Source organism: Lathyrus oleraceus, chromosome 3 (genome assembly GCF_024323335.1).
Source record: "Lathyrus oleraceus cultivar Zhongwan6 chromosome 3, CAAS_Psat_ZW6_1.0, whole genome shotgun sequence".
Lineage (NCBI taxonomy): Eukaryota > Viridiplantae > Streptophyta > Magnoliopsida > Fabales > Fabaceae > Lathyrus > Lathyrus oleraceus.
In genome coordinates, this window is record NC_066581.1 from 68315085 (window position 1) to 68342696 (window position 27612).

At 37.5% G+C, this 27612-nt stretch overlaps 1 protein-coding gene and 1 long non-coding RNA gene across 3 annotated transcripts; one reads left to right on the forward strand and one right to left on the reverse strand.

The window, feature by feature from the left end:
- Positions 1-3699: 3699 nt before the first annotated feature.
- On the reverse strand, positions 3700-5623 carry LOC127132588 (uncharacterized). Its single transcript, XR_007806782.1, has 3 exons — positions 5170-5623; positions 4166-4258; positions 3700-4078 (listed from the first exon to the last, which is right to left on the reverse strand). It is a non-coding gene; the product is annotated as an uncharacterized LOC127132588 (long non-coding RNA).
- LOC127132587 (uncharacterized) lies at positions 4538-27268 on the forward strand. 2 transcript variants are annotated; one of them, XM_051061541.1, is made up of 3 exons: positions 4538-5208; positions 22674-22735; positions 25365-27268. In XM_051061541.1, the coding sequence occupies exon 3, from the start codon at positions 25414-25416 to the stop codon at positions 27112-27114; it is 1701 nt and encodes a 566-aa protein (XP_050917498.1). In that variant the 5' UTR covers positions 4538-5208; positions 22674-22735; positions 25365-25413; the 3' UTR covers positions 27115-27268. The 2 variants fall into 2 exon arrangements, with proteins under 2 accessions (XP_050917498.1, XP_050917499.1); XM_051061542.1 differs by lacking the exon at positions 22674-22735.
- The last annotated feature ends 344 nt before the right edge of the window (positions 27269-27612 follow it).

Sequence of the window (27612 nt, forward strand, 5' to 3'; positions counted from 1 at the left end):
ATCAAATCCATGCCCTTTACATTTCCTCAGCATGGACTTGAATCTCTCCCACGCTTCATTTAATGATTCACTGGTTCCTTGAGAAAACACCGAGATGGCCGTCTTTGATTCCATGAATCGGTTATGGGAGAAAAATCTTTCAATGAATTTCTCTTCTAACACGTTCCAGTCTGTCATTACGGCTGGTGTTTGATCTAGGTACCAATCCTTTGCTTTACCGAGCAAAGCGTGGGGAAATAATCGTCTGAACAACGGAAGCTCCTGAGCCTGATCCACTCCGGCAGCCAATGCTATCTCATAAAATTTTGTGAGAAAAGCAAATGGGTCTTCATGGTCCATTCCGGTGAATGGACTCCCATATAATAAATTCAGAGTTCCCGTTTTCATCTCAGCTTGCCTTCCTGTGTGGTTGGCAAACTGAGCGGTGTTCCTTGGACTATTGATGCATGGAGTAGAAATAGGTGGCGGTGGTGGCTCCATGTTTGGTATGAATGGTGGTGGATTTGTGGTTGAAGAACTTTCTCCTTGCTCTTGGCGTTGCCTAGCCTGTTGCCTCCTACGTCTTGTTTTGCTATTAAGCCTCCTTGCGGTTCTCTCGATCTCAGGATCAAAAAGAAGTTCGTCCACAGTGATTTGCCCTCGCATAAAACGTAAGCTGCACACTAAACCAAACAAATTACAAGCACAGGTCAAAAATTCACAAGCTAAAACTTAAACAACCATTGCGATGCTCGCAATATCAATTTACAATCCCCGGCAACGGCGCCATTTTGTTGAAAGTATATTTCGTGTCGGGTTTTTGTTATCGTATCCACAGGGATTGTAAGATATCACCGCCGTTCGATGGTTGTATTAATCTTAGCTCAATGTAACAATAGGGTTTTGGTTTTAATCAAGTTATCTTGCATAAAAAGTAATAAATTGCGGTAAAAGTTTTGGTTTGAATAAATGAGAAATATTGCCAAAGTTAGGTTTCAATGATCACTTTGCATGTATTTGCTCGGTCAACAATCTTATAAACTCCTTTAGATGATAAATCATTTCACAAAGTCCTCTCAATATGTTTCTCTCGAACACACATTGTGAGTTTTGCCATTTTGATCCATTGTTTCTCTCGAACACAATCTATCAAAATGACAACTTTTTGGTTCAACCTTATGGTGAACAAAATCATTCATTACTATCTCTAGCTAACAAACAAGTTTGGATGAAAACCTAGGTCAAGAGTCGGTAAACATCTCTCGATCATAAACCAACACAAAGAGTTTTAAATAGAAACAAAGTTTTCATCATATATTTACCATTAAAGAGTTTACATATGAGGATCCTTACATTTACACACAAAGCTAGTAATCACCTACATCTAACCTTGACAAATGGATGACTTAGCTACTCATTTTCATGGTAGCTTGGTCGGCAAGTAAGGAAAGAAGGTTGATCAACATCCAAGTCGGATAATCGAAGTTGGATGGGAATCCACCTTCTTTTTGTAGAAGATGGTTCTAAGATGAAGAGAAATGAAAATTAGGGCATAAAAGATCCCCTAGAACAATGCTGTAAAATATCTCTCCAAAGTACAAAAGTGGAAAAAGTTGGTAAAAATGAGGTATGGTGCTCAAAAGTGGCACCTGCTACTTATAGACCTCTGCTGGGCTGTCATGCTCGCTAGGCGAGCAGAATGGCTCGCCTAGCGAGGGTCTAATATGGGCACATAAGGCACCTGCGCCCAGAGAAACAGGGTCTGCTGAACTGTCATGTTCGCCTAGCGAACATACCTTCGCCTAGCGAAGGACACGCTTCAACCTTCGCCCCAGCGAGGTTGAGAGGTTTTGCTACTGGAATGCTCGTTGGGGACTCGCTAGAGTTTCGCCTAGCGAGTGAGTGCTGGCTGCGCTTTTCACCAAAACAGAACGAACTCGCTACCACCTTCGCTGTCAGCTCGCCTGGCGAATTTATTGACAATTTACTGGAGCTTTTCGCTTGGCACTCGCCTAGCGAACCAGTGCTTCGCCACAGCCCTCGCCTAGCGAGCAGGCTGATGAATGCTTGTTTGCTTTGGTTCCTTTGCCAACTTTCTTGTGTCTTCAATTTCAATTATTTCATGCCTTCTTTCTGCACAATAACACACAAATCAAAGGCACCAAGCTTGTTTATCAATGTAATGCATTTCATCAAAAACCAAGGTGATTTTGACAATTTTAGCAGGGAAATAGAGTGAAAGATGCCCACATATGATAGCTCAAATAAGCACTTTTGGGCATCTAACAACAACCAACAATAATCAGGCGGAGTACGAGGCTGATATGTTGTCACACACGGGTAAAAAATGAGTTACTAAAGGGTAGTATACGGAAGCGACACTCGAGTCGTATCGCAAGAAGTCTTGATTATTTTAACCAACCGATTGAAACAAAAGGGGGGTAGGTTTTCGATTATGATTATGATTAAGAGATTTTGATTAAGAATAATATTAACAACTAAACTACTGTTTTGGTTTCTGACTTATTATTGCTTACTACCTTAACAATTCCCTAAATGGATTCGGTTCCTATTCAATTACAATATCGATTGAACTTGTGAAATTGATACTTGTTGTACCCCAAAATTTACCCTCCCCTTTTCATCTTTTCACTCAAACCTTGACGTGAGAATCATTTGTATACATCCATGTTTCATTCATGTGCATCAATTATTCATCCATCAGTTGATTACTATATATTCAAAGCTCTTGGCTTGCAAAGCTAGGGTTTGTGTGTGGATCAAACCCCAAAGGTGTGACTTGTCTATTCATCTGTTCATGGGGGATGTGAAGCCCTAATGGCTTGATATTTGGAACATGAATTCAACAAGATTCCATCATGGTACTCCTCAGGGATTTCAAACCCTAATTTCCCGATGATCTGGTTGTGAGGCCTCATGGATATTCTTTATGCTTTGTCTTGACCATCAAAATCCTAATTGGGGCTCATAGATTGGAGATTTACTTGTAGGGAATCTTGTTTCATTCAAAGACTTTGTTTGGGAAAAATGCATCACGAAACCCTAATGATGAATGCTAGGTGCCTGTGGGCTATTTGAGGTTGACTTTCTGACCTTAGGATTGACTGAAATCCTAATTCATGGGGAGATGGTTCTTGACCATCTCATTTTGCATCGCCAGTCATTAATTTTGCTTGGGGCATAAGATTCATTCATCTGGCCCATATGTTCACATGTTTGGGTTGCCATCTAGCTTAAGTTTGGATTCAAACATCCATACATATGCATTCTATCTGGTCTCTCTTGGTCCATTAGTGATGTGCACATGGTACTTTAAAGTTCCTTGGTCTTTGATCCTTGAGTTCATGATCACACCAATGCATTGATCTTTGATCCATTGTTTGTCCTTGGTTCATAAATATGCATATGGGCATTAATTTAGTTGTTTCATCCATGTAGCATGGTCAATTTGATGTATGTGGCATCATGTGATCATTTTCCAATTGATTAAAATGGGAGGTTCATGCATAAGTCAATTTGGTTAAAAGTCATTCAAAAAGTCAAGTTTTCAATCCATATAACTTCAAGATTATTACATTTAAAACATCAATTCTTCATTTATTTATCAAAGAATACATTGTTCTTCACTTTGTCTTGCCTTACCATGCCTTACCATGCTTTGAATTTTCCTTTAAACCATGTTCAACCCACAAGCTAGCCTTGTATTCACAACAAAAACCACCACAATTCTAAGCATCTACATATAGGCTTAACATGAAGCAAGTAATCAATGGGACAATGCAATCAAACACATGACCAAACCAATTTGTTCACACCATACATTAGCATGCATAACAACCCATATAAACACAATCAACATGCATATTCAAGAACATACACAATGCAGTATATTAATCCATCAGTATAAACAGGACCACATCAAGGTAATGCAATGAAACTTGAAGCATCATGCCATGAAATCAAAGTCAGAACAAGTTGCAACCATTCTGCAACATGAATACAAGATTGCAGAATCGCAATGCAGTCCTTAGATCAACTTGAAGCACATCATAACAATCAATAGTGCCAAATTATGGACCTGTAACATCATAATGCATACCAACAGATCAAGTCATGAACAAATGCAATATAACCTACAACAAGGCTAGGCAAATAGCAGACAGACCGTGAGTATGAGCAAACTTGCAACAACACGTTGCAGGCCAAGATCATGCCATGAGTTTGCAGCAATGGACCATGAACATTTAGGCAGTGCAACCTAACATTCAGTAGCAACACCTTAGATCAACACAACAACAATTAAAAGCATAACACCACATAACTAGCAAGACAACCAACAATAGGAACTATGCAAAATATCATAAAAATAATGTTAGCCATTAACATGTTAACGGACTTCATAACTTAACACTCATGACTAACATGACAACAATAACATGCCAACATTCTAAACCACTGTCAATTAAAGTCAGCTTCTAATATCAGTATCGTAATGCAACAAGTTTCTTAACATTTCAGTTCAAGCTAAGAGTCAAGGAAAGCAAAGTGCATTGAGGCTCAACAAACAATATCACAACAATCGAGCTATTATTCACTAATAGCATTGCAACTCATTAACTGCAGTAGGGCATTGTGCTTCAACCAGGTGCAAGCCAAAAGACCCAACAATCGAGCTATTATTCACTATTAGAAATTCACCTTAATTCCAACCCTAACAACCACTAACTAACTTTACTAACTAACTTAATTTCCCTAACTAACTATCTATTCAATGAGTTAATAGAATTAACTCACTGAGTTCTTCCTAACTAACTCCTGAGCTTGATCCAAACCTGAGACCAGAGCAACCCAATCTGAACATATAGCATATAAATCACTTCGCCCCTCCGTTTTTGAAAGCATCTTTGAACCCCCTGAAGAACTCTCATAATTTTCAACCTATCTCCCTCACCTTCACTATATTCTCATCACCATAACTGCAGAGCTTCAACATTGGAATCTCTAACAGTTGAGATCAACTTCATCATCTTCCCTAACCTCAGTGACTCTCACCCACACATTAATCCCACACACAAAATTTTCAGAAGAAAAGAAAAGTGAAGAAGAAGAAGAATCAAAGAGTAGGAGAAAGTTTCAAGACGAGCAAGAAGAAAGGATCAGAGTCAGTACCTGAATTCATCGTCTCCACATTCGAAATCTCCGACCACAGTGAGTCTCTTGCTTATCTCTTTTCTTCAATTCCAGTAGTTATAATGTAGAGTTTTCGGAGAAGATTCAAAGCCCCAACCCCGTGGGCTTTGAATTTGCATATCTAGGGTTTAATTTAAGGTTGGGTTTCTACGGTTCTTGGACGATGGTTTTATGTTTCGGTGTTAAAACAAGAATTAGGTGAAATTGTTAGCATATTTGAGATGAGGAGGTTGAGAGGAAGCTAAGGGTGTATTCAATTTTAATTCTTGGTGGCTATCACCGCCGAAAACGATTTCCAGCGCGATGCCTCATGGTGGTGGACGACCGAGGTTGGTATGAGCTAACATTCACGAGGCGTGCGTTTTCCACGTTAATTTAGAATTTATTTTTGATTTTCATTCCAATCTCCACGTTACACATTGACTGACCTTTTCCCCCATGTGCCAAATTCACTTTTTCTTGTTTCTAAATGGGCCAGATGTGTCGGGCTCAGGAAAATTCACAGCCTATCATCCCCAACCTGGGATTCACACCTCCCATGGCCATGTTGCAATTTCCATTGGGCTTGGGGCTTCGAAGCCCACATGCGTTTTACTTCTTGAAACACCTTGTACAGGGCCTGTACCCCCATCTAAGCCCATTTTATTATTTGCTCTTGATCATTTTGCTAATTGTTTTGCTTAGTTTTTAATTTTAGTTAATTAGGCCAATTAGAAGAATATTAATTAGGGATTAGTTTAATTAGCTTGATTAAAATTTTAGGAATAATTAGAATCTTGAATTAATTAGATTTAGAATTTTAATATTAGATTATAACTAAAAATTAATTAGAGTATTATTTTTAGGTGATTTAGAACTTGATTATATTTTTTTAAGAGTAATTAGGTTTTAAAATTGATATAGGATAGGTAGTTTTAGAACTTGATTAGATTTTCATAATTTTAGTTAAACTAATGTTAATTATATTTTAATATTGGTAGAAATTAATCCATATCCATGTGATTTGACCTTTTTACCCTTAGGGTTATTTTAGTCTTAGAATTGCATGATCTCTTAGGGTTAGAATTTGAATTAGAATAGTTAACCATTTTAATCAATGCTCTTTTATGTGGTACTTGGTAGTTGAGGATTAATATGACTTTAACCTTTGCATGATCCCTTAGTATAACTTGTACATAATATAACCCTTAGACTAGGTTTATCATAGATGTCAATTAATTCAAACCCTTGATTTAAGTTAATCATAAGAAATTTTGATTAACTAAATCCTTTGATCATGTATAATCCCACTGTCTATTCAAGTGATCAAAAGTCTCTTAATCACTTGATAAGACTATTTCTAACGTTGTGGATCTCAAAGCTTCAAGTCTGGACTTTCATGCAAGGCAACCTAGACAAATCAAGCAGTGGATTATACAAGATACAACAAAGGTCAACACTTGGTAATCACTGTTTAAATTGTATGCCATGAGCCTTAAGTAATGAGGAATGATGAGACGGAGTTTCTCCTACCTTTGTCTAGAGTGACTTTGCGTATGTGACGTAGGCCCTAACTATTCAAAGCATCCATCTTCATTCATAGACTTTAATAAAATGCGAATCAAATAAATTTCTAAAAGCCTTCTTCACTAAAGCAACATCGATCCAAGGAGCAGCAAGGAGGATTATTCTCCAACAACTTATCAGTTATGATAAATATCACATGCCATGAGCCTTAAGTAATGAGGAATGATGAGACGGAGTTTCTCATATCCTTGTGTAGAGTGACTTTGTGTACGAGGCGTAGGCTCTAGTTACTCAAAGCATTCACCTTCATTCATAGACTTTAGTATGGTTTATATCAAATGATTGTCAAGTATTCTTCATATTTCATTATCAATCAATCATATATATTGCCTTAATATCTTACTATCAACCTTAGTGGACTGAACTACGAAAGCTCTGACTTTCTCATTGCACTGTGAGAATATGTAGGCACGAGCATTCAGATTCTCCGCGAGCTATCTTATTTATTAGTCCTTCATTCTTCATTCACCAATCAATACCATATTTTTGAGATCAAATATCATTTTTCTTGGATTCCATGCACATCCTTTTAGGACGACCTAATTAAAGTCCACTTTGTGAACCAAGAGATGTTTGCCTTGATGTCAAACACTTTATTCCTTCTTTTTTGGCCAATATGCTTTTACTCTTTGGTTCAGAGTTTATTCCTTCATGGAACCAATAAACCATTCTTCTTTGGTCTCAAATTCTTTGTTCACTACAATGATATATTGTTCCTTGTACCCAGTAACACTTTATTGTGCCCTATATATATATATATATATATATATATATATATATATATACTTGTAGGCTAATATTCAATTCCTTCCTTGTGAACCAAGAGATGTTTGTGCTATAAAACCAAACACTTTATTCCTTCTTTTTTTGGCCAATATGCCTTTACTCTTTGGTTCAAAGCATTTGCCTTTATGGGTTCCCATGCTACCATTCTATTGATATAAGTTACATTGTTCATCACTGTAATCATAGCCTTGAAGTTGTTTGTCTTGTTATTCCTAGTTGCTTAGGCAAACATATTGATCTCTCCTTTCCTTTGCTTTTGTGGTTCCACGAACTATGAATCCTCTGACTTTCTCATTACACAATGAGAATACGTAGGCACAAGGATGCGAATCCTTGGCGACCATAACCCTAATTATTCATATGCCTTAGGGCATCATTCATATCCATAAACCATTATTCACTACCTTCATTCAGTACCTACTACCTTCACTCACTTCATGTGATATACTTGTATTTGCGAGCCAAATACACTATCTCTTTGAGCTTTATCTTGTGGAAGCTTATGAACCAAGAGATGTTTGTGCTATGAAACCAAACACTTAATTCTCTATGTTTTCGGTCGTACCGTATAATAGTGAATGTTCAGACTACCCACATATTGGTTAATGTCAGTTTTCCTCTTGGGTTCAGTTTTCATTCCTTTTTGGAGTTAAAATCATATTATCCTTTGGTTCAAACCATACCTTTATCATAATTCTTTTCACCTCCCATAATTAGTTTTATGAACTACGGAGCTCTGAATTCCTTATTGCACTATAAGGATATGTAGGCACGAGGGCCCAAATCCCCACCGAGCAATTTATCTATTTCTTTCCTTTTCCCTTATTCTTTTGCTAGTAATCCTTAGATATAACACCCATTCGAGCAAGAACAATAAAAACGATTCACATTGAGTACAACGGATGTTAGGGGTGCTAATACCTTCCCCTTTCATAACTGACTTCCTTACCTAGTTTCTCTTTCCCCAGGTTTTATCGATGTTTTCCCTTTCCTTTGGGAATAAAAAAGTTCGATGGTGACTCTGTTGTATGTTCGAGCATGCGATATGTTCAAGTATATTTCTGCTAGTTTCAATACGGTATGGTTTTCACTCCTATTTTCTGAATCAAGCAAACAGATAAAGATCACGCAAATTAACAAAAAAGATACATTTAAACGCAATTATGGAATGTGAATCAATCGAATTTAATTAAAACTACTTTATGACATTTACAATTAAGCATTTGAAATTTACATAACAAAAATGAAAAGGAAAAGAAATAGAATTGATAAAGGTAAAAAAAACCTCAAAGTCTTTATGGAAACACAATTCAGTAGATCAACCATATGGAATTTAGCTCTCCATAGAATTCTTAGCGGCAGTCTAATTTGATTTCATGAAAACTGTATACCTAACAGTATCACTACGGGTTTGTTTAAATAATGCAAGAAGAATTGGGCTATCAGACCAATCGACCCAAAAAACTTAATTTTAGCCCATAAAATAAATATTTTCTTAAGTCTGGAATAAAACCGCATTATTAGAACGCACAAATGATATCTCGTAGCTCAAGTTATCATATGCACAGTGAGAAAATATCAAATTACTGTTTATTCAGAAAAATAAATGACGAAAATAAAATAATAGCAAAATTAGATTAAAATTAGAAGACAAACTAAAAACATAAAAGTAACATAAGAAACTCTAGAAATGTCGTAGCACAAAGTAAAAAAGTATGCATCAAAATGCACTGGTCTAATTCCCTCACAAATAAACTTTTGTACTCCAAGCAAAACTCTAAATTCAAAATATAAAACAGAGTCAAAACAAAACATGCAATTTCAAAGATTTTCAAGATCATAAAGGGGTAAGAAAACTTATCATTCTAAGATTCAAGGACTATGGCGCTAGTGAGTAATTTCTTATAACAATTAAATCAAATTAGAGAACAGTTTACCAAAAAGTACATCATAAGTAGCAAGATCACCACAGGATAAAATTCTCTCAACTCTCAAGTATTTAGGTTATGTGTTACACTCAAAGCACATCATTAAAGTTAATACTACCATAAAATTGAAAAGACTCTAACATCCACACTTGAAATACATGCACACAAAGATCAAAATGACTTTATTCAGGTTGTAATGTGACCAAGGTAAAAGTGAGATAAATCCTGAGGGATACCAGACTAGTATTTAAAGGGGTAAAAGATAATTGAAAGTAACTTTGGGAGTTGAACTAATCATCACTTTATTCACTTGCCAACAACTTCTTTACAACTATTTTCTCTTCTCTTTTCTCTTTTGCTTTTATTTTTTCTTCTTTCTCTTTTTCCTGAAGGAATAGTTGTAGCGGTAAAATCATGATCATCAAGCTATGGATAAGCTTAACGTTAATAAAACCAGAGTCGCCACCGCACTTTTATTGTTTCCAAAGGAAATGGGAAAAGTACAAACAAAACCCAAAGATAAGAAGTTTTCAAATCAAAACTAATAAAATGCCATAGATTACAGGTAAGGGGGTTGGTTACACAAAGAAAAGGTATTAGCACCCAAAGTGTCCTAGGTACTCTTAGGGATCCCTTTTTTATGTGTGCATACATTTTGGTATAAAAGATGTTTGAGAAAATATATAGTGTGGGGATGAGAAAAGAATTTATTGATTATATTTTTTTGTATTTGACAAAACCTTCGATCTTGTGCCTACGTACTAACATAAAAATGAGGGACCAAAACCTCGTAGTTCGTGGTAAAAATTTCAAATAAGTTGGTGAATTGATTTTAACAAAAGTTTAATAAGAAAAGGCACAAAGGGCCAAAAATTTTGAATGGAGTTGTTAGTTCTTTTTGTCTTTTGAAATTTTAGTCAATATGGTTAAGTTTATTTACAAATTTGATTTAAGAAAAAGTGTGAAAATACATTGGCATAAGGCCAAAGTTTCTAATCATTAAACATGTCTAAGTTTGAAAATCATAAGTAAAGAAAGTTTTGAAAAGCGGGAGAAGTTTTGAAATTTAAGAAGTTGGAGGATATGAAGAGACTATCTTAAGTATAAATTTAAAATTTAAGAGTTGAAAAGATCTGACCAATGGAATGCAACCCAAAAGACAAGAATGTCATATAAAAACCCATTTTCCTTTGGACTTTGCTCAAGCAATAATCAATAAGCAATGAGCAATATCCAGACATCATGAAGATCAAGGCATCAAATAAAGATAGCCACATCCAAGCAAGCACTTCAATAGCTAGCAGTCTTCATTGTCTTCCAAAGTATCATATGAAATATTCCTTAAGCAACTCAGAGTAAAACATCAGACATAGACAAATAACTAAATAAGCAATTAAACACCAAGACAGAGTAGCACATGAATCCAAAGCACTCAAAGGTCTTGCATCAGATGAAGGAACAATTCAAGATGGTTCGGTCTCAAACTGTTGGCATTGGCCAAGTCCTTTAGCACAGGGAATGTTGCCTAATCCTAAGTCCAAAAGTTCACATCAAGCTCAACAGTCCACCAAATATTTTTTAGGGTTTTTTTCTTATTATTAAATGTTTTAAGGTCCTAAGACCACAAACAAAACCAAAAGCAAGCAAACAATATATACAATCACAAGATATGACTCAAATGAACAAAAATGAAAATGGGATGAATCATAAACAAGTTATATGAAATGTAAATGGCAATGAACGATAAATGTTTGAAATTAAAATTTGCATAATAGTAAATGACTTGAAGGTAAATCAATATTAACAAGAGTTAGTCAATGGTTTGTCAAATGTTAGTGGTGAATTTTAATTGATTAAGTCATTCTTTGGAGAATACTCAACCATTCATTCACAAGTATGATTCCTTAAACCAAGACATCTTCCATGAGGAGGGCTCCAACTTGGATAATGCAACTAGATCCCATGGAAGGGAAAAAGGCCAAGTCTCCATACAATACCATGAAGAATGGGAGACTTACAATCTCACTTACTAGAATGTTATGCCTTGAGGGTCAAATTTATCTCTATGTTAAGCAATCTTAATTGGACTTATGTAGAAGTCACAACTATCTGAGGTCGGGCAATAAAAATATAGGTGTTAATGCATGTTAGAGATTTGGTACAAAGAACCAAACTCCTAAAACATACCACACACTAAAAGAAAATGGGAATGACCTATCTCAATCATACTTGTATTGATTCATTTGACACAAGATCATTGATGAATCAATTAGCCTTTAGACATTAGAGATTTCATTGATCAAATGAGGGAATGGGAAAGAATAAGGATGAATATGAAGAGGGAGGGGAAGATATAAACACAAATTGATCATGAGAAGAAATTCGTCTGATCAAAACCATTCATTCATCTTGGGAGATGAAATGTACATTTCATCAATCCCCTAAATCCAATAGTTTTGATCCAACAAAAGTCAAATCAACCATGACTAAGGCCCAAACAGAAAGTCAAACATCACAAGACCATAAAAATGGCTCAACAATATTTTCAAACATTTAATTAATTAAAAATCAAATTAAAAGTGAATTAAAATACATTTTAATTTGGTTAAAACCTCAAATCTCTTCAAAACACCAAATAAATGGCCAAGGGATTTATCCTAGGTCGAACAAGGTCAAAGGACCTTAGACAGAAAATTTCATGAGTTTTAAAAAGTCAGAAGTATTTTTAAACATTTAAAAATATGCAAAAAAAACACTTAATTCATGGAAAATACCACAATCAATCCAAAAAATAATTTTAACTCAGAATATGGAAGAGAAAAATATTTTTTTGTGTGGTGAAAGTCCCATTTTTTTGGATTAAAAATGGATTTATTATGAATTAAACAAAGTAAAGCAATTAAACAAAAAATCAAGGTCATCAGATCTCCCTCATTAATTGAGGTGGCAGATCTGATGGCCAAACGCGCGCTTCCATCATGTTCTGCAGTCAACACATGTACACGTGTGGTAATCAGGAAAGAGGGTCGGGATTAAAACATTTTGAATGGATCAGAAGGTTGGGAACAAGCCAACACACCACCGAAGCTAAGGCTCCAGTCATCTTCTCCGGTGGACCTCACCGGACTGGATGACCACCCACCAACACCAAAATGAAAAACAAGGACATGATTTTAAAGGAAAATGCTCAGGAGCTCGAATATGGCCTCAATTTCTTCCAATTCCAAGTATATTGAAAGATACATGGATTTTAATTTTGAGGATCATGAATTGAGTTGCTTCGATTTGACCTCAAAGTAACTCAATCTTGTTGCCTACATCAGTAGGACTTTAGCAAACCAACAATCAATCAAAATAGATAAGAAATGAGGAAGAATCGAAGAAGAGAAGTTTCTGAAATCACACCTTCTGGGAGCTTCCAATCAACTTGATTTTGCTTCTAATTTGGCTTGGCTTGACTCTAAAAGCTTGCAAGAAGTGAAATTGATCAAAGAGAGGCTTGGATTCTTGGAGTTTCAATCTCAAAAAACAGAAGGAGATTTGAAACTCTATTTCAAGTTAAATATTCAAGTTTATCCTTTAGTGGAGGTTAGGGAACCAATGGTTTAAAGCTTGGGCAAGCAGGGTCATCCTTCTGATCACCAAGGCCGTGTATTTATAGAGTTCTTGCATTGCTTTTCACACACTTCAAAAATTGGAAAGGGTAATGCATGTTTGCATAGGCGTATTATAGGCCTATGAGATGATTGGAAAAGATCCACAAATGATCATGAATGATGCTGAAAGTCTAACATGAGGCCATTCATTTGTAATTGAGAAATGATCATGTGATTCATCCAAATGGAACCATGAAGAGTAACCATGCGCAAGTCATTCAAATATTATCCAAATAAGGTGATCTTGGACTTTTATGGAAAGGTGACATCAAGGGGAACAAATTTCATGTTAAACACTTTTCCATTTGAAGCTTGGATCATGATGAATTTTGAGGTGGAAGTTTGAGAAATCAAACATGATTGAATTTTTTCTAAGTACCAAGTCAAATATCCACTTCTTCCACCTTGAATAACTTTTGCTATGAGCTTCAAATGGAAAAAGTTACTTAATAAAAGTTGTAGATTTTTAACTCCTATTAAATTTGATCACAAATTTGACCTTATTTGGATTTGTCATGAAAGAGTTATACATTTTAGAAGTTGAGGAAAATTGCTTGTTCAATGATGATGGCCCAAAATGACCTATAATGTTTCCTCTTGGAACATGCCCTTGCAAGTTAAATTTGAAGTTTCTTAAAGAATAAAAGTTGTATAATACATCTTTAAATTGATCATGAAACTTGGATGGCCTTAATATCATAAAAATTAAGCAAGTTATGGTCCTTGGGAGTTGACCTCCTAACTAGGGCACAAACAAAATGACATATAATCTTTCACCATAAAAAGTGACTTTCCAAGAAAAAATAGCTCTTGATGTAAATATGAAAGTTGTTTGGAATGTCATAAAGAGTAGCTTTTATCTTGGAATCATTTTCATATGACAAAAATTGTAGGGGATAAGGTCTAGGGAACCCTAGTTTTGACCAGTTGACTTCCTCTAGTCAACCACCTTGAACCAACTTGCAAACTTGAAGTTCTCTTGATCTTTGGGACTCATGGAGAACCATATATGTATAATATGATATAACATTAAGTATCCCTTAAAATATTTAATCAAATGATGAAGAAACTTATTGAGGAAGTCACACAAGATACCTAGCTGAATTAGGACTTCCAAATGATAAGTGAAGAGAATGGGGATCCATATATGATGTCTAGAACAAATGTGAACCATCTCTTGATTGATCTCCTTGCATTTAGGGTCTCAAACCCTAGTTGTGAGCTTGATGAGGCATAGGTGGATGCACACACTACCTACAAAAGAAATAAAGCTATACATAGACATATTTTTGGAATTTCGGTTAGTAAATAATGAAAAACAAGGTATGATACAATCAAATGTGCTTGGTGATCTCTCCCAATGTAAACCCAATGAATGAGGGGTAAGGAGGATGCCAAGGTGTGATTCCAAAGCCAATGCACATGATGTGATAGCATGAGGGATCTTATGGTCAAAATTGGGGTTTTACAATAGTAATATGAATTTTCTTCCTTCTTTTCTTTTGCTGTATTTTTTTTTCTGTCAACTTTTGAAATATCATAGCACAACTATAAATCAACCCCACAAATCCAAACAAGACTCTTTCATCCCCTTAAATAGGGTCATAACATTGTTTTTCACTTTTAGCCTTGTAATGAGTTATAAAAAAAGGATAAATATGCTCAAAGGGGTTTCAAACAAATGATGATAAATTCAGGGTTGGATAAAAATAAAACAAAAACAAATTGTGTTTATCATATCACTGTGCACAAGTAAACAACAAGTTTCAACAAGAGTCAAGTCAAGTTCTATAGTAACTAACAAACATGAGTGAAATCTCACTAGAAGAAATAAATGGATTTTTGTAATCTATCCATTACAAGACTCAAAATCTCACAAAGGGCATTGATCAACCACAAATGATGCGCACTTTAAAATTTAGTTCTACTTATCATACTAAGAAAGCAAAGAAAATCACTCACGTCACACCACGAGCCTTTAGTCAAGAGAACAAAAAATTACCCACACTTGCAACCCTAAAAACCAGTGAAAAAACATGTATTTTATTTATTTATTTATTATAAGAAAACAAAACAACAAAAGTAAATGAATAAACAAAGCAAGAAAAGTAAGATCCTATGCATACACATGGACAAACTAATATTAGAAATGTCATCCAAGGTCCATCCAATTCTCTTCTTATGTTCCTACAGTAATTTCTCTTCCTGCTCATATTCAAGTTTTGATGAATATTTTAAATCTTCAAGAAGTGGTTTAAGCTTTAAAAAAGTTGTATTTTCAATGGATGATTTGTTTCAGGTGGCTAGAATGTTGAGATTTTCATCTATGGGAACAATTCAAAGAGGGGTGTCTACAGAAGAGTCCATGGAAGAGTCAAAGGTAATATCAACCTGCAAAGCGGCTTCTGTCTCAGCATAAATAGAACAAAGATGAGTGTCAGTACATGCATCACAAGAGTAAGTATCATCAAAATGAAGAAGAAGAGCGATCCATAACGCAGCGGAATTTAAAATTTCTCCTTTAGTGATCCTTACGAATGGGCATGATGAGTGATACAATTGTTACCTCTTGTGGTGATTATAACCTTTGATGCAGATCTACGGAGCGATCACGAACGTTGAACGATGACAACGCCTCTACTCAGTCCACACGAACGGATTCCTTCAATCTCAGTGCTAGCTGCTAAGAATGAAGGCTTTGAGTGAGAGAGAGAAACAAAATTACAACTGCACAAATGCTTCTACACAAGGGTTCTATTTATAGAACCACTTGTGTGGGCTGCAAGCTAAAAAAAGCCCACTCAAGTGTTTTATAAGAAAACAAAACAACAAAAGTAAATGAATAAACAAAGCAAGAAAAGTAAGATCCTATGCATATACATGGACAAACTAATATTAGAAATGTCATCCAAGGTCCATCCAATTCTCTTCTTATGCTCCTACAGTAATTTCTCTTTCTGCTCATATTCAAGTTTTGATGAATATTTTAAATCTTCAAGAAGTGGTTTAAGCTTTAAAAAAGTTGTATTTTCAATGGATGATTTGTTTCAGGTGGCCAGAATGTTGAGATTTTCATCTATGGGAACAATTCAAAGAGGGGTGTCTACAAAAGAGTCCATGGAAGAGTCAAAGGTAATATCAACCTGCAAAGCGGCTTCTGTCTCAGCATAAATAGAACAAAGATGAGTGTCAGTACATGTATCACAAGAGTAAGTATCATCAAAATGAAGGAGAAGAGCGATCCATAACGCAGCGGAATTTAAAATTTCTCCTTTAGTGATCCTTACGAATGGGCATGATCAGTGATACAATTGTTACCTCTTGTGGTGATTATAACCTTTGATGCAGATCTACGGAGCGATCACGAACGTTGAACGATGACAACGCCTCTACTCAGTCCACACGAACGGATTCCTTCAATCTCAGTGCTAGCTGCTAAGAATGAAGGCTTTGAGTGAGAGAGAGAAACAAAATTACAACTGCACAAATGCTTCTACACAAGGGTTCTATTTATAGAACCACTTGTGTGGGTTGCAAGCTAAAAAAAGCCCACTCAAGTGTTTGTGGCCCATATCTTATAATATGCCAAAATCACTTAAGCGTGTGGTACCTTACCATATTTCGTATTCTACTTAAGTACATCGTATCTTACGATGTTCTACAATTCACTTAAGTGAACCGTACATTAAGATATTCCTTAGTTACTATATCTCTCATTAATCCGTCCTTTTGTGTGTGACCCTGTAGGTTTTCGCGGCATTGCCAATTATATTAAATCACATATTTAACATAATAAACAGTGAGCGGTATCTAGCAACACATCACTGCTACCCAAGACACGAAAATGTCATGTGATCTGACAAATCCTTTTGTGATAATACTTATGTGTATAATTACCCTTTTGCCCTTATGTCTATATTGAACACAAGGCATAGACCGTGTCTTCCTTGTCCAGTTTAATATTGGGCATATAGACATTTATCCTGTTACGCAGGATGGGCAAATTCCATCTAGATCACTCATGTCCCTTAGCATGCTTCATGGAGTACCCATCAACTGTCTTTATAGTCATCCAATTACGGACAATGTTTGATCAGCAATAAGGCATCCGACTCTACATCTAGGGTCCATAGTGGTTTCAGGTCGAAGGGTGGTATACACCATTATCATCATGAGAATAACTTATGACACTTTGCATAACATTCTATATAGTATTCTCATAGCGGGTCAATCCAGTATAAATATTACTCTTAATATTCATACCTATTTTTAAGACTTGATAACTCCTTATCCATGATCCATGAGATGTGATCATCAGTCTATATACATAACAGTCTTAATGCTTTAATGTTATCCCGCTTCACAATAAAGCTCGACTATGGATACTTTAAGAATAGTGTCCTTATGTTTAATGTGATCTCATGATTAAGTCACACTTGATACATTAAACGGACTATCTATTCTAGGGACTTTATTAGACAAACATAATAAAGAAAAAGCCTTTTATTATTAATAAATAATTCGATACCAGTACCAAAAGTATTGGCCTCTAGGGACAATCTCCCATTAGCACTATAGCCAATCAGGCATACCCCTAATGTCCTTAGATCTAGTATGGCCATCATGCTTCTGCTGCACAAGAGGCTTTGTCAGTGGGTCAACAATATTGTCAAGTGTAGGTACTCTGCATATTTTCACATCTCCTCTATCTATTATCTCTCGAATGAGGTGATAACGCCTAAGTATGTGTTTAGATCGTTGGTGAGATCTAGGTTCCTTAGCTTGTGCGATAGAACCATTGTTATCACAATAGAGACCAATGGAATCCACAATGCTAGGAAGTATGCCAAGTTCACTAATGAACTTTTTGATCCAAACAGCTTCCTTTGCTGCACTTGAGGCAGCAATATACTCGGCCTCGGTTGTAGAATCAGCAATTGTATCTTGCTTTGAACTTTTCCAACTCACAGCGCCACCGTTTAAGCAAAACATATAACCAGATTGCGATCTAAAGTCATCCTTATCTGTCTGGAAGGTAGCATCGGTGTATCCAATTACAGCCAGCTCTTCCTGACCTCCATATATCAAGAATGAGTCCTTAGTCCTTCCCAAATACTTAAGGATATTTTTGACAGCTACCCAATGAGCATCACCAGGATCAGATTGGTACCTACTCGTTGCACTTAAAGCATACGAGACATCTGGTCGAGTACATAACATGGCATACATGATAAATCCTATTGCAGATGCATATGGAATCTTATTCATGCGATCCCTTTCTTCCTTAGTTGAAGGGGGTTGTGTTTTTGATAGACACATGCCATGTTGCATAGGTATGAATCCTTTCTTTGCATCATGCATATTAAAGCGTCTCAGCACTTTGTCTATGTACGTACTCTGACTTAGGCCAAGCAGTTTTTGTGATCTATCTCTATAGATTCTGATTCCTAATATATAGGTTGCTTCACCTAGGTCCTTCATAGAAAATCATTTCCCCAACCAAGACTTTACTTGTTGTAGGGTAGGGACATCGTTTCCAATGAGTAATATGTCATCTACATATAATATTAGGAATGCCATCCAAGGTCCATCCAATTCTCTTCTTATGTTCCTACAATAATTTATCTTTCTGCTCATATTCAAGTTTTGATGAATATTTTAAATCTTCAAGAAGTGGTTTAAGCTTTAAAAAAGTTGTATTTTCAACGGATGATTTATTTCGGGTGGCCAGAATGTTGAGAGTTTCATCTATGGGAACAATTCAAAGAGGGGTGTCTACAGAAGAGTCTATGGAAGAGTCAAAGGTAATATCAACCTACAAAGCGGCTTCTGTCTCAGCATAAATAGAACAAAGATGAGTGTCAGTACATGCATCACAAGAGTAAGTATCATCAAAATCAGACAATGATGAAAAATTAGTTGAAAACAACTCAGAATATGTTTCATCAACTAATTCGGAAAGAAAATTAATTTGAAAAATAAAATGCTCTTCCATGGGGTGTTTCATAGCATAAAAAATGTTAAAATTTAAAGTAATATCACCGAACTACATGGACATTGTTCCATCATCAACGTCAATATTTGTTTTTGCTGTCTACAAGAAAGGTCTGCCTAATATGATGGGTGTCTTGCTTGACTTTGAATTAATTTTTCCTTCCATATCTAGAATGTAAAAATCAGTAGAAAAAATCAAATCATTAACTTGAACAAGTACATCTTCCCTACTCCGACATGGCAAATATTGCTTATGTTCACCAGTTGAATGGTCAGACTTGTATCATGTAAAGGACCTAGATTAAGATTGTTATAAAAAGAAGTAAACATTATATTAATGGAAGCTCCTAAACCTAACTGTAACACCTCAAAATTTGCCCTCCTCTTCTTGGGACTAGCTTAGCATATTGCATTTCATGTTTTAGGACATTAGGCATTGCATCTTTGCATATCATGTGAATAATAATCAAGTCATCCTCTAAGGTCTTGTCAGAGATGGAGAAGTTGTATAGTTCAAGCCTGAGGGTCTTATTGAATTGATCACCAACCATCTGAGGGTTTGTGCTTCAATTAGGGTTTTCTTGGTTCCTCAAGGAGGTTGAGCATTATCTTGATTGCAAGGGTACATCATCATGGTTATGTCCTTATCAAAGGTTTCAGAATTCATGCTCAGGTTCCTTGGGATTAGGGTTTTGACCTCTGGTCAACCCTAATCAATTGCATTCTTTCAGTCAGGGTTTTGCAAGAAGATGAGGTATTTGTTGAGATGGAGATCAAATGGTTATGTGGAGAGCTTATTGGAGCTAGGGGTTCATTTTGGAGCCATTTCATCAAGTGGTAGAGGCTCAAGCTGATCAGAGCATTGCCTAGTCATTTGGGGCCCATAGAAGTCAACAGAAAGTCAACTGAGGGCTAGGAGGGGGAGAAATGAGTTTCAACATCTCATTCATGTCCCAAAGAGGTTCATTCATCATGACAAACACATACCTTGAAGAATTTGAAGCCAGATCAAAAGTTTCCCAAAATGGAAAGTGACCTGTAATTGAAAGTTTCCAAAAATAGCAAGTTTTTAGACAATCTTCAACTTAACTTTCCAACATCAAATAAGCTTCAAATGAAATTTTGTCCAACATGAAAGTTGAAGATCTTTCTCTCCCATTTCCAAAAAGTCCAAGATCATGAGCATCTAATGAATGGTTGAGGAGTTATGATCAAATGATTGCCAAGTGTGCATGGGACTTCAAATGGCCATAACTTTTGGTCCAATGCTCCAAAATGAGTGCCTCTTTTTGCAAAAAAATTCTCTCGACCTATAATTTCCAAATCATTCATCACATGATCATTTACTCTTTCATGCCTTTTTTGGAGGGAAATTTGGAAATTCAAAATTGGTGCATTACATGAACTAATTTCCATTGCCATTGTGTTGATAAAATGATTTTGAGTGAATTTGACCATGCACATGGTACTGTTCACGTTTGGATTTGCCATGCACCACACAAATTGTCATCTTTGGTCACACACCCTATTTCACTTAATTGTAATTAACCAATGCCTAATCACATTTTCAGTAGGATTAACATGTCATATAAATACTAAACCCTAACAGAATTGTGGAGTTTTGGTTCATTCTAGATCTTAAATTCTTCTTCCCTCCAAAATTCTCTCTCAATCAAAACTTGAAAATTCTCCACATAGCATTGCAATTTTCTTCCACATCCTGGTTTATTGAGTGTAGTGGATGAAGAATCAAGCATTGGATCATTGAGTTTGGCCAGAATTCGTGCATATTTCAAGCAAGAACATGAAGATGGAAATTGATATTTGAGCTGGATCTAGATCGTGCCAAGCTTCAATTCATTCTTAAAGCTTCAATTTATCATCTCAGGAGTAGATCTGGATCAATTGAAGCCTTGAATCACTCGTTTTCTCATACTGCTCTTCAAGAGGTAGGTTCTTCGAATCTCTTAATTCTCAAATCTATTGCCATGTTTAAGTAGATCTTTGCACGCTGAAAATTCTGATCTAAGTTTCATAAGGAATGGAGGATTATTGAGTGAGATATATGTGTTTGAAGTTTTGGATGCATGATGGTTTTCTCTTTGATTTGCACGATATGTGATGAATTAATTTGAAATAATGATAAGTTTGACTTCCTCATGCCATGACCTTTCATTTGATGTGTAAATTTGCAAATTCTGGAATTTTTTTGCCATGCGCTACAGTAACAACCACCGTCTTCACGAAGAAGACGGTGTTTTCCTCCTTGCCTGGCTGTGGGAGCCGCCGCCTGCAACTAGCAGTGCTGGCGCTAGGGTTTTGTCCCTGTAGATGCCACATGTGTTGCCTGTTGGTCATTCTATTGGCCTCGCTGCTTTGACCTCGTCCACATTTGCATTGACCGGTGACTGGACACGCCACTTCATTAATGAAACTGCATCGTTTTAGCCAGTAACACGCTTCGATTCCCAGCTCCATCATTTTGGTATTTTATTTTTGTTTAGCACATTTTTGATCTGCACCGGGTTCGATTCCTGCCAAAACCATATTTTCAAATTAATTCCCATCTTTGCCTTTCCCTCCAATTTCATCTTACACTTTCTTCATTTTTATTTCATTTTTTATGCCAACTTTGAAAAATCATATCAATTTGAAATTTGATCTAATTTAATCCATTCTTTTTGCTAAATGTTCACATGTGTGTCTATTATTTTTTATGGTAATTTCATGATTTTATCACTTCTGGAATTTGAATTGTGACTGGTTGTTTGATCATATGTGCAAAATGTGACATGCTTCATTCTTTCTATTGTGAAATGCTCAATAATGATCCAATTGCCATGAAATTTTGTGTGATGATTCCTAACATGATGCTTGACATTTGAGGCTTGGTTTGGTATTTTTCTCATGTTCCATCTCTGTTTTATACACATAAAAGTTTGGTGTGACAATGTGTGTCACACAATTTGATGTCATACTTGTGCATTTTTATTTCTAGGCCAATTGATCTCTGTTGATTCCAATTTTTGGCATGATGATTGTATTTGACATGTTGTATGTACATAAAAATTTCCATGATTATTTGATTCATTTCTGTTTTAATATGGCATTTTGATTCTTGATGATCATTTGTGTGCTTTGAAATTGCCTTTGTCTCCTCTTGCTCATTACATGACCTTGCTTAATGCTTTTGGTTTGGTCCTTTTTAGGACCTTCATGATAGATTAAATGTGCTATATGTTGAATATTGGTTGCTGTTTTGACTTTTTGCCATACGTTTGACCCTAGCCTTGGTGCTAGTGGTTTGTACTCATCTTTTGAGTTGTGCATTTCAGGTTCAAGCTATTATCTCTAGTGGTTGATGCAATATCAATTCATGAGATGCAAACTACTTTGTGCATTAATCCTTTATGTTGTAGGTTCATGGAATGTGGTGGAATCACTTGAATTCTTGGGTCATAAAGCTTGACTTGTGTGGCATATTGAGTTGTAACATTGTTGACTGTTGGTTGTTTGTCTGAACATAGTACTGATTGTTTAGCTTTTCTTACAGGTACTTTAGCCGCTTTAACTCATTGCTTGAGTTGCTTTGCTTGTGGTTGGCATACCACCTAGGTAACCTCTCTGACTTCATGTAGTCTGGAAGACCTGCTATCTTTGGCAGGCACCTGTCTGAAGCCCTCCTTAAGAGGCAATGTTTTTGATTGTTTATATTTGTGTCATGTACTCCAAAGACCTCCTAAGTGAAGAGGCATTGGCAGATAAAAGGGATGTGCAATCCATCCCCTGCTATTCAGTTGAGTCATTCATTTTGCTCGCACTACGTGCTGATGCATCTTGAATAAACACCCAAAATCTTGTTGTGTCAGTCATGTGGAATAGAGTCCCACATTCTGGACTCCCACACCTTCATTGATTTGAAGCTCACCCAGGTCGGGTTAAGAGTTGTGAGGTCTAACCCTCATCTCCCATTTCATCTGCTCACCCTGACGGTCAATGTCAGTGGTTAAGAGCCTCAGACACCTTTTCCAGTTGGCTTGTTTGTCGAGGTTGATATGACCCCTCGACTAAAGCCCAGCCTTGTATGAGTCGCTTGTTTGCATATAGCATGTGATACCTGTTCACCTATGCTTGTTTATCTGCTTTTGTTTCTCACCTCCTTTCTGTAGGAGTCGTATGATCAACTTTCGAGGAAGTTGAACGTACGTAGAGATAGACTTGAGTTGACTCACTGCCTGTGTGAGTCAAATTCTTGTTAGAGACTTCAATCTAGGGATCATTTGCATGACAACTTCTAGGCTCGAGTCGTAGTCTCCCTTATTAGTTGTTATCTCCCTAGTCTCTGGTTAGGATAGAAGTTTCTCCCCTGATAAGGGGAACTACGTCGCCTTGATCCTCATAACAGATGAGGTACGTAAGCAGGAGATCATACGAGATCTCTCCGGGCAACCTTTTTCTTTTGTGCGTGTGTTTTTCTTGACAGCTATTAGGTCAGAGTTCCCGACTCCCTTTTAGTCTGTGTGTTCAACTTCTTTGTTTCTTCTGACGTCTCAGCGTCTGCTTGGTGTTTTGCTTGACAACTTCTAGGCTCGAGTTCCAGACTCCCTGTTAGCTTGTCCATTTGATATCCTTTTGTGTTGTGTGTGTTAGGAGATGGATGTAAGACCAGCGATTGGCATTCCGTATCCTATTTGTGTTTATTTTTGAAGTCTGATGTAAGCCCAGCGATTGGCATTCGGTTTCCCGTTAGTGTTTCTTTTGTTCGGAGTCGGACGTAAGACCAGCCATTGGCAGTCTGTTTCCATTTGTGTTTCTTTTGACGTCTCAGCGTCTTTGCGTGTGTTTTGTTTCGGCGTGCGTTAGCCGAACTACAGTAGCTCTGATTCTCATTCCAGATGAGATACGTAGGCATAGGATGTGATATCCTAGCGAGCCTGTTCCCCTCTTCTTCCATCTGTGTTTTATTCCAGTGTGCGTGCATTCTTTTGAGCAGTTATTTAGCAACCTTATTCTATCTTTCTGAGCGTGGATCCCGTCGAGTACGACGGACGTGAGGGGTGCTAATACCTTCCCCTTGCGTAACCGACTCCCGATCCTTGCAATCTTCGGTCGTAAGACCATTTCCTTTCCAGGTTTACTTCGAGCGTTTCCTTTCCCTCCTTTGGGATAAATAACGCACGGTGGCGGCTCTGTTTGTTTGTTTTTCCCGCCGGTTGTTTTTCGCGGATGCGACAGCTGGCGGCTCTGCTGGGGACAACAGAAGTTGACCTCTTGCTGGTCGATCTTCCTTAAGCGAGTCAATCCTAGCGCTCTCTAGGATAGTCTTGGTTGCTTGTGTTGCTCTATTTGTTGCATTGATGATTATTATGTTGTGATTGTATATATTTGCATATATGTTTGCATGCATCATATTATCATTATGTTGGATTCTGTACAGGTGGTTCCTCTGATTTGGGATGGGTGTTCTGAGTGGGGCTAAAACCCAGGCCCGAGTATACACCTAGGATTAGCGTGGTCTCATGTTGCCTCTCATGTTAGGTCAACATGTTTTTGGCGACGTGACATACCACAAGCCGGACGAGGTTCTTTTGAGGGAGCTCTTCCTTTGTGGAGTATCCATTTTGGTTGAGTCACTTCATCTGAGTTGTTGACTTCGGTGACCGTTCTTTCCCGGATCTTTGATTTAGACGATCTTATGAGAGCTGCAGCGGCACACCCGAAAGGGCAAACCCGTTGAGTATCTTGTCCGATTGTTGAGACCATTATCCGCCTTAGGATGACCTTATTAGAATTCACCTGTGAGGGGAGGGTTGATTCCTACAGATGCATGTTCTGATGGTGATGTTCTGATGGTGACTATTGGTTCAGTTATCGAACAGAGTCCTATTTATAAGTCGGACTTATGGATATTTATTTCTGATACGCAGGAGTTCTGTCCGTGGTATTTATCAGTGGGGATCCGTTTATTTCAGGATTCCCTGGGCTGGTACAAATGATTGTGTTGTTATCAGATCAGTGGTTCTCCAGTGATGATGGTGATATATCTGTTCCGTTTATTTCGGAACCCTGAGTTAGATTTATGGTTACTCAGTACCTCAGATGGTTGTGATCAGTTCAGAGACCGGAATCCAGTGCAATGGGTGATCAGATGACTTGGAGGATGGCACAGTGCATTGCATTCATGCATCAGCATCATTCTCATTTTGCATTTATTCGCATCTAACTCATGTTTATCCATATGCAGGGGACATTCTTGATTGAGATCCTGGCTGAGAGGCTTCTCTGTTCCAGATATGAGGACCGGCTTGAAAGATGATGTTGTCTACAGCTTCTTTGATCCAGAGATTGACGTGCTGAGAGATATGATAGCATTGATTACACCTGACCATGTGGGGATGTTCCGTGAGACTTATGGTGGTATTCTGAAGATGGTTTTCAGGCTCACAGATACAGATAGGAGTGTCATCCATACTCTTCTCCAGTTTTATGACTCGGGCTTGAGATGCTTTGTTTTCCCGGATTACTTGTTGGGGCCTTTGATGGAGGATTATGCCAGTATCCTGGGTATTCAGATCAGAGATCAGATTCCTTTCTATGTCACTAAGGGGGAACCTGATGTTGCTGAGATCTCTCGTGCTCTTTATTTGAGCCCAGAGGTGACTAAAGGGGGTTTGAAGGAGAAGGGAAAGTTGCCCGGTTTTCATCTGAGTTTCTTGGAGGCCAAAGCTAAGGAGCATGTTGTGTTGGGTAATTGGAGGGCCGTTTGTGCTTTGCTAGCTGTCAGCATTTATGGAATCATCATGTTCCCTAACCAGAAGAACTTTGTAGACATTAATGCTATCCTGTTGTTTATGCAGAGGAATCCCATTCCTACCTTGGTTGGGGATGTCTATTACTCAGTCTATAATCGGAACGAGAAGCGGCGTGGGGGATTGATCCGATGTTGTGCTCAGTTGTTGTATAAATGGTTCATGGGGTATTTGCCTTCCAGAGGTGCCTTTGTCTTTCTTGATCCTACTGTCAAATGGTCAATCAGGTTGATGGGTTTGCGAGCCAAAGACATAGCTTGGACTCACAATGGTGTGGCTGGACGAGATTTCATTTACAGTTGTGGGAGTCTTCCCAATGTGCCTCTTATAGGAGTTCAAGGTTGCATTAATTACAACTCGGTGCTTCTTAGGAGACAAATGGGGTTTGCTATGGAGGGTCCTCCCCTTGGGTGCGAGATTCAGGAGTCTTTCTATTTCCCGGTTGAGGGTAATCAGCCAAAGTTGAGACAAGTGTCTGATGAATGGCGCGACATTCAAAGGAAAGGCAAGGTTCCTTTTGGTAAGGTTAACAGCAGGTCTTTCCCTCTATTTGATGATTGGCTCAGAAAGAGAATTGAGCTCACACATCTACCATTTCCTAGGGGTGATCCTTGGTGTCCATTGATTGAAGGGCCATGTTCTTCTGCCAACATGGAAGAGTTCCTTGAGATGAAGAAAGCCAGAGATCAGCTGCAAGCAGAGAAGATTGAGTTGGAGATGAGTGTTGCTAGAATTCAGATGGCTAATCAAGAAATCAAAGGGAAAATAGAAGACCAGGATAAGAGACATGCTATGGAGGTGAAACGCTTTGAGATAGACACCGCTTATTACCGCAAGATTAGCCAAGCTTTGGAGTCATCTACAAAGGAGCACGACATTACCAAGGAGAAGTTGGCTAGAGCTTTGAGGGTTATTGAAGATGAGAAGAGGAGGCAGATCCTTGTGAAGAATCAGAGAGATGCTAGAGCCAAAGTCCTTACCAAGGAATGGGAAGCGGAGAAAGCGAAGATTATTGCTGAGAGAGATCATTATCTTGCTGAGAGGGATCATTATTTCCGACAGATGAAGATTCACCAGAAAGAGGTGGGGAGATTGCAGCAGGAGAACACTGAGCTCAGGTTTGCCGTGAAGTTTACCAAGATGGTTGATGATGCAGAGCCGTCTGTGGGACCTTCTTCAGTGTAGACTTTTGTTGTTATTATGTTGGATTACCGTCAGGCCTGTTGACGGAATTCACTTGCTTGGATTACCGTCAGGCCTGTTGACGGAATTCACTTGCTTGATGTATGACTTTCGCACGTATTGTGCACTTTTGATATACAGTGGTGATTTTCATTCAGTGATTGATCTTCAAGCTTTATTTGCTTGTCTGTGCACACTCACGTCACACACACATGGTTGGGTGATATCTGTGCTAAATCATAATTCCCTGCTCTGAACCAAATGATTGATGTCAGAATGTTGCTGTCGAATTATTATCTGTCTCGATGAATCCAGGATTGAAAGACAGAGTGTTCCTCATATGGATAGACATTGCATTCATGCATGAATCATAATAACTTGTCTTCTATTTTGCAGGTGTCGGTTTCTAATGTGCTTGATTGTTTCAGGAATCATTGCCCGCGCACGTAGAATCATTCCCTTGCACGTAGCACGTCCGCTCAGATACCCTACCAGGCGCAA